The sequence below is a fragment of the Dictyostelium purpureum genome (assembly GCF_000190715.1).
Source record: "Dictyostelium purpureum unplaced genomic scaffold DICPUscaffold_516, whole genome shotgun sequence".
Taxonomy (NCBI): domain Eukaryota; phylum Evosea; class Eumycetozoa; order Dictyosteliales; family Dictyosteliaceae; genus Dictyostelium; species Dictyostelium purpureum.
The window spans coordinates 1-8,005 of NW_003519850.1; the positions used below are offsets into that span (position 1 = coordinate 1).

The 8,005-nt window shown below is 24.6% G+C and overlaps 5 protein-coding genes across 5 annotated transcripts; 2 read left to right on the forward strand and 3 right to left on the reverse strand.

Moving 5' to 3' along the window:
- Positions 1–1,347: 1,347 nt before the first annotated feature.
- On the forward strand, positions 1,348–3,296 carry DICPUDRAFT_43053 (uncharacterized protein; the record flags this gene model as incomplete). The annotated part of the gene is made up of 3 exons (XM_003294127.1): positions 1,348–1,480; positions 1,529–3,132; positions 3,207–3,296. The coding sequence occupies 3 exons, from the start codon at positions 1,348–1,350 to the stop codon at positions 3,294–3,296; spliced, it is 1,827 nt and encodes a 608-aa protein (XP_003294175.1).
- A 97-nt stretch (positions 3,297–3,393) lies between these two features.
- On the reverse strand, positions 3,394–4,512 carry DICPUDRAFT_90558 (uncharacterized protein; the record flags this gene model as incomplete). The annotated part of the gene is made up of 1 exon (XM_003294131.1): positions 3,394–4,512. The coding sequence occupies one exon, from the start codon at positions 4,510–4,512 to the stop codon at positions 3,394–3,396; it is 1,119 nt and encodes a 372-aa protein (XP_003294179.1).
- Positions 4,513–4,838: 326 nt separating this feature from the next.
- Positions 4,839–5,353, forward strand: DICPUDRAFT_159138 (uncharacterized protein; the record flags this gene model as incomplete). Its single annotated transcript, XM_003294128.1, has 2 exons — positions 4,839–4,877; positions 4,937–5,353. 2 exons carry the CDS (start codon positions 4,839–4,841, stop codon positions 5,351–5,353), a joined length of 456 nt encoding a protein of 151 aa, XP_003294176.1.
- A 185-nt stretch (positions 5,354–5,538) lies between these two features.
- On the reverse strand, positions 5,539–6,893 carry DICPUDRAFT_99878 (uncharacterized protein; the record flags this gene model as incomplete). The annotated part of the gene is made up of 3 exons (XM_003294132.1): positions 5,539–5,776; positions 5,855–6,616; positions 6,712–6,893. The coding sequence occupies 3 exons, from the start codon at positions 6,891–6,893 to the stop codon at positions 5,539–5,541; spliced, it is 1,182 nt and encodes a 393-aa protein (XP_003294180.1).
- A 343-nt stretch (positions 6,894–7,236) lies between these two features.
- DICPUDRAFT_84673 (uncharacterized protein) lies at positions 7,237–7,854 on the reverse strand (the record flags this gene model as incomplete). The annotated part of the gene is made up of 3 exons (XM_003294133.1): positions 7,237–7,547; positions 7,615–7,699; positions 7,777–7,854. The coding sequence occupies 3 exons, from the start codon at positions 7,852–7,854 to the stop codon at positions 7,237–7,239; spliced, it is 474 nt and encodes a 157-aa protein (XP_003294181.1).
- Between the last annotated feature and the right edge of the window lie 151 nt (positions 7,855–8,005).

Here is an 8,005-nt window from a genome sequence, read left to right on the forward strand (position 1 = left end):
CACCAACTCCAACTTTAATACCAAATCCACAACCAACACCAAAACCAAAAACTATACCAAGACCAACTCATTCAAAAATATAAAATTCAAACAAACCACAACTCCATTACTTACATTACCAACCCCTCAAAAAACACCAATACAAAAATCAAAACCAAGATCAACACCTCAATCAAAACCTAAACACATATTATTCCCAGTATAATAATAATCAATCATTAATATCAAATTATGATACAATTCAATCTAATTGACTTTTGAGCATACCAACTTTGTTCTGGCCAAGCAACTTGGTAAACCATCAAAACCTTTTAGATGAATAAAACAATCGTAGCTCCATTATAACACGTGTACTGGTAGACCATTAATATCTGTTGAAAGAACTCACCAAGTCAGAAGGTGAAAGTTAAGCTCTTATCCCTACCAATCAAAAGATTTCATTGGTATTTTTATATTATATATTATTTCACCATCAATTATAATAATTAAATTAAAAAACAACAATTAGTATGTTCAATTTAATTATTATCAATTCAGATTTCATTTTTATATTTCATAAAGAGTTAGTTATATATAAGATAATACATTAATAAATAAATAAAGATTAAAAATTTATAACATATTTTTCTTTTTTTAAGTAAATTAATTTATAAAATTTTTTTTATTGGTTTTTATTTTTTTTTTTTTAAATTTACTTAATTATTTTATTTAATTGATTTTTTAAAAAAAATTAAACTATAAAAATCCAAATTTTTAAAAATCTAAATCCTAAATTTCATTTTTTTCGTGTATAATACTTTATTTGTAAATCATTATTTAAAGATTTAATAAATTAAAAAAAGGCAAATATAAAAAAATCAAAAAAAAAAAAAATCGATAAAGTTATTGAGCTGAATACAGATAAAAAATATACAAATATAAATAAATTTTTTGAAAATGATTATTGATTGTGAAAAAATAAAAAATAAAATTTAAAAAAAAAATATTTTTTTTTTTTTCGTTTTTAAATTTTTTTCATTTTTTCATTTTTTCACTTTATAATTTGATTTAATAGTTTAAATAAAGTAATAATAATATAAAATATATATCTATATCTATATATAGTCAATATATATAATATATTATTTAATATAATAATAATATTTATAATAAATGATATCGTCATCATTCCTTAAAAAAAACAATATTCTAAAAAATAATTATAATAATAGTAGTTTTTTAAAACAAATCTGTTCAATTAAAAATTTTAATAATAATAATAATAGTAATAACAACCATGGGAATATAATTAAAAAAAACTTTTATTGTACAGTTAATAATATATATTCAAAAAGCAATGGCGATAGAATGGATGTATCATCATTCACACCAGATAGGATCAGAAACTTTAGTATTATTGCACATATTGATCATGGTAAAACAACATTAAGCACAAAGTTATTATCGTTAACAGGTACATTACCAGAGAAGATTTATGGTAGTGGTGAGGATAGTTTGGTTCAAAAAGAAAAGAATGAGGATAGAAGAGAGCAGTATTTAGATAAATTGCAAGTCGAAAAAGAACGTGGTATCACTGTTAAAGCACAAACATGCACAATGATATATCGTAATAAAGAGGATGGCAAGGATTATTTATTAAATTTAATTGATACACCAGGACATGTAGATTTCAATTACGAAGTTAGCAGATCCTTGATGGCATGTCAAGGTGCATTGTTAGTAGTTGATGCTGTGCAAGGTGTTCAAGCTCAAACTATGGCAAATTTTTATTTAGCATTGGACGCAGGTTTGGAGGTGATTCCAGTTATCAATAAAATAGATTTACCAACTGCCGATGTCAATAGGGTAAAGCAAGAGTTAAAGGATGTTTTTGGATTTCATCCAGATGATTGTGTTTTGGTTAGTGCCAAAACCGGTATTGGAATTAAAGATATTTTACCAGCTGTTATTGAACGTATTCCACCACCATCATCCGAAGGCATAAAGAAAACATTCAAAGGTTTATTGTTTGATTCTTGGTTTGATAGATTCCGTGGTGTAATTTGTTTGGTTAAAGTTGTCGATGGTCAAATTAAAAGGGGTGAACAAATTGTCGCCGCTGGTAGTGGTCAAGTTTATGAGGTTTTCGATTGTGGAATTATGCATCCAGAACAAAAGACAACAGGTGCACTCTATACTGGTCAAGTAGGTTATATTACTCCAGGTATGAAAACAAGTAAAGAGGCTAGAGTTGGTGATACATTTTATATTAAAGATCATCCAGTAGAACCATTACCAGGTTTCCAACCTGCTAAACAAATGGTTTTCGCTGGTGTTTATCCAGTAGATTCACTAGATTACAACCCATTAAAAGATTCATTCGAAAAATTAATGTTAACCGATAGTAGTATCTCAATTAGCAAGGAGAATTCCGTTGCTTTGGGTATGGGTTTTAGATGTGGCTTTTTAGGTTTACTTCACATGGATGTAGTATTACAGCGTTTAGAACAAGAATATGGTCAAATTGTCATTGCCACACCACCAACTGTACCATACCGTTGTTTGTTAACTAGCGGTGAAGAAAAAATCATTTCAAATCCAGCAGAATACCCAACTCCAGATGTTTTAGATAGAACTTTTGAACCAATGGTTAAAGGTTTTATTGTATTACCAACCGAACATTTTGGTGCAATTGTTAAGCTTTGTATGGATAGTAGAGGTATTCAACAAAACCATGAAACTTTAGAAGGTGGTCGTATCCGTTTAACCTTTAGTTTCCCACTTGCCGAAATTGTTACCGATTTCTATGATAATCTTAAAAGGGTTTCTAGTGGTTATGCCTCTTTAGACTATGAAGATAATGGATATGCCGAATCTGATGTAGTTAAAGTACGTATTCTTTTAAATGGTGAAGAGGTAGATTCACTCTCTGCCATTGTACATAGATCAAAAGCTCAAAATTTTGCTCGTTCTTTAGTTAAACGTTTAAAGAATGTTGTTGAAAGACAAATGTTCCAAGTTAATATTCAAGCTGCTGCAGGTGGTGATATTTTATCAAGAGAAACTATTTCTGCAATGAGAAAGGATGTTACTGCTAAATGCTATGGTGGTGATATTACAAGAAGAAGAAAGTTATTAGATAAACAAAAAGAAGTAAATATCATTATTTAATTTAAATTTTATTTAAAATATAATACTAATCTTTTTTTTTTTTTAAACCATAATAGGGTAAAAAGAGAATGAAATCGATGGGTTGTGTTGAATTAAGTCAAGAGGGTTTCCTTAAACTAATGAAATCTTCAAACGATGATGAATAAACAAAATTTTAAATAAAATAAATTGTAAAAAATAAAAATAAAAAAAAAAAGAAAAATATTGTTTTAAATAATAATTGGTTTTATTAATTTATTAATTTTAATGTGTAGATGTAGTAGTTGTGGTAGTTGTGGTAGTTGTAGTGGTTGTTGGAGTATTATTATTATTATATAATAAAATTCTTGGTTTATATGAAAATAAATAATCTATTATTGATTTTCTTGATTCTTTTGGATGTTGGATTAATTTATAAATGATTAAATGTTGGAATAATAATTTTGATTTTGAAATTGGTGATATGTTATCTAAAAGACATGCAACCAATTCATTTTTTATAATAATATCATTGCTCTTATGTTTATCAATAAAGTCAAATAATACTGATGATATATCTTGAATGATGTGGGTAAATTGGTTCATTTTGGTTTTATCTAGACGCCAACTTTCTAATACATCTTCTTGGAGATCGACTAAAACTCTTGAGGTACTTCTGCTTGCTAAATCGCCCAAAGTTGATGGTGGGAGTCCTTGAATTACCTCGGTTAATTCTTTTTTAAATTTAGTTTCTCCTTTAATTCTGACATCATCGCCACAATCGAGGTTGTAGTGACTTGAACAGCTAACCAATACTGCATAGAAATTTAATAAATTCTCTTTTGATTGAATGGAATAAGCTGTTTTGAAATGCTCAATAATTGTATTGACAATAGAGAATTTGATCTTTTCATTATCGATTTTTGTTAAAATATTTTGCATCTTTAAAAACTGTTCTTCAATTGAATATTCTGTTGATAGGTTTTCAATAATATATGTATAGATACTATCTTCTTCGACTTCAACTTTATCATTCAAATGTTCTTTAATTTTTTTCTTGTAATCTTCTAAACTTATAGTTTTAATTTGGTCAATATTTTTAAATGAGTTTGTTTGTTGTTTTGTTGGTGATTGTGTTTGTTGTTGTGTTGGTGGTTGATGTTGTGATTGTGGTGGTATCTGGCTAATGTTGTTATTAATGTTATTATTATTATTATTATTATTATTGTTGTTATTATTGTTGTTATTTCTATTATTATTTTCATTTATTGAAATTTCATGTTGTTGCCCTTCTTGTTCTTCTTCCCCATCAACAATTTGAGGATTATTTACTTGTGGCTGTCTATAAAAAAATGATGCTAACCATGTATACCATGAAAGGGTCCATTGAACAACTCCATCCATATTTAATTATGACTGTGTATTTTTATTTTAAATGAAAAAAAAAAAAAAATTTAATTTTAAAAAAAAAAAAATTAAAAAAAAAAAATTATTTTAAAAAAAAAATTATAAAAAATAAAATTAATTTTTAATATAAAAAAACTTAAAAAAAAAATAGAAACAAACCAAAACAAAAATATAAACAAAAGTGTAACAGTAAATATACCAATTGATAGTAGTAAATGTAGTTATAATTTTAAATAAAAAAAAATAAAAAAGACAAATTTGAAAAAATTTGTTTTTTTTAATTTTTTTTTTTTAAAATTTTTTTTTTTTTAAAGAATTGGAAAATGGATATCTTTAAAGAAGAATCTGATGATTTTCAAAATGTAAATATTATTTTTATGACTATGTTTTTTTTCAATTGTATTAATTTTTATTTTAAAAGTATCAAAAATTATTAGCAGAAAAGGAATTTTTTCAAAAAAAGTATAACCAAATAAGAAAAGAATTTTTTTTATTTCAACAACTATTCGAACCATATCAACTAAATGTAGAAAGAAAAGAACAAAAACTACAAAACCAACAAGATGGTCAATCTGAATTAATTACTGAATTAAAAAGTCAATTAGAAGTGGAATCCTCTCAGAAATATGAACTATTCAAACAAATTAAAACAATGTATGAAATGGTACCATTATTAAAAAATAAATTAGACTCTAAAGAAAATGAACTTAAAATATTAAAATTAAAACATGAAGAGTTGGAATTGGATTTAAAACTATTATTAGAAGAGAATGAAAAACTAAAGGATGCTAACCAACAAGAAAAAGAAAAAAGAGATATTATAAAGGATAGTAAATAATATATATTATGGTAAATCGTAACATAATCCAAGAAAACAACACCTCTGCATGTACGTTAGGTTATTCGTCGACCATATGGGCTCTCAAATATATTGGGAAGGAATAGCTAAATTTAAAATAAATAAAGTTATAATAATTTAATGTTAAAAAAAATCTTTAATATTTTATTTTATTTTATTTTCTTTTATTGAACTGGTTTTGATTCATAGTTTTCGAAAAGCATTGGTATATATTTATAATAATAGGTATCTTTATATTCACCATCATGTGGTCTATATTGGAAATCTTTTGGTTCCCAATGAATACCTTTTTCCACTCTTTCTGCCTCTTCTCTTCTTTGTTTATCTTCAATTATTTTCTTTTCTTCAGCTGTGCCTTGATCATCATGCTCATTAATCTTCTTGGTGACTTTTTCCCACAAACTAAATTAAATAAAAATAAAAATTAATATATTAATCATAATGATGATGTTGTAATTTTAGATATTAAAGTTAACTTACTGATATGAGCTATTTGGTGGCTGTTGATCTAATGGTTTTTCAAATTTAACCTCGTTTGATTTTTTCAATTGCTTTACATCAAACAAAACATTTTCTTTTTGTTCTAAATCACCATTTTTGTTGCATGGTTGAATGAATACTGTTTTATCCCAATTTCCTCTAATTTTGAAGATTGGTGTATCACCATTATATAATGTTCCTTTAACACCATTCGAGTTTTTGCTACTTCCAAATAAACCCTTATATAAAAACTCGAGACTTGCACGGAATTTTCCCCCACTTGTTGAACGAATTGTGATTTCACCACTTGTAAATGTTGCTAGTTTACCTAAAACAATGCCTCTTGCTCCTAAAGTTGGTAACGAACATTCGTAAACTTCATTAAATTTTAAAAACTTAAATTCCAATATTCCTTGAAGGTGTGACTCTGCTGAATTACCTAAATATTTTACATAGGATGGGCATATATTTCCATTGACCAAAATTTGTCTTGCTGTATTATAAAAAACATAGGATGAAATAGGTGGATGATGAGATATTTGCTCTGCTTTAAAAACGCCAATATCCTTATTTTTTTCATTTATTAAATTATCTATACCCTTTAAATCCTCTTCTTTATTTTCTGACCAATAACATTCATATTGCTCACCAATAACTGGATTGAATGGCTTCTTAATTCCCTTAGGTCTTGTGTGCCATCCTGATAAATAAAATTTTACAAATTGAACAAATCTATCTTGTTCATTTTCAATTTCATTAACTCTGTATTTTAATTTAAAAAATTATATTAGTATTTTTTTATTACTATAATATTTTTTTATTACTTGTAATATTAAACTATATATAAATTATCTTACCTATATAACTCGTCTATATAAGAATACATATCAGTAAAGCTCTCTAATGTACTCCTTGTTTGAAGAAGAAAACTAGGCAAAACCATATGTTTAATTTCTTTATTTAATTTTACTTGCTTTAAAAGAGCCGCAATAATAGCTCTTTTTGAATCATTTATTTCTTCGTGGTTATTATCTGACATTATTTAAAATATATTTTTATTGTTATAAATTGGTATTGAATATACTTGTGTGTGTTTATAATTATTTTACTTTATTTTTTACTATTTATTTTTATTTTATATTTATATTTTATTTTATTTTATTTTATTTTATTTTATTTTATTTTATATATTTAAATTAAATTAAATTAAATTTTAAATGAATCTTTTTTCTTTTTTTGAAAATAAATTATTTTAATTAATTTTTATTTGTAAAAATCTAAAAAATAAATAAATAAAAAAAAATAAAAAAATAATAAATATTAATAAATAATAAAAATAATTTTTATTAAATTTTATTAAAAAAAAAAAAAAAAAAATTTATTTAGTTTGTGTATAATCTTAATCTTAACATCCCAATATTGAAAATATTGCAGTTATTTGAATTATTTGAATTGTTTGAGTTATTTGAATTATTTGAATAATTTTTAAATTTTTTGCTATTATTAGGAAATATTTCGTTGCTGTTATTCATCGTGTCAATTATCTGAAAGCACTCCTCTGTTGGAAGATAAATTCTTTTAGCTTCGTATTCAAATTCCCATTTATTTAATAACTCTTCTAAATTTTCATTGTTTGAATTATCTTCGTTATTATTTATTGTACTTTTATATAATATTTTTAAAATTGGGATAACTAAAAAAAAAAAAAAAAAAATTAATAACATTAATATTTTATGTTATTAAATTATTATTATAATTACATTTCTCTGCTTTATCACCATTATTATTTTCATTTAAACTGTAATGATTTGTTAATAGTAATGTATCCCAATTTAATATTGATATCTATAGATATTAAAAAAAAATTAGTAAATAAAAAATATTTTTTGTGTGTGTTTAATTATTTAGTGTGTATAACCTACCATTGCATATATTTTATTATCATTTAGTGATGTTAATAGAAATTTATAAATTACACTCGATTGTGATTCACATAACATTTGACTCGCTATAAAAGTTTCAAGTATATATTGCCTAAATAAATTGCTACCTTTAATATTATTTATTGGTAATGGTATTGGGGTTGTGGATATTTGATGTTTATAAAATCTATAGTTATCCAACTGTCTTGACGCTATATAACTATGACAG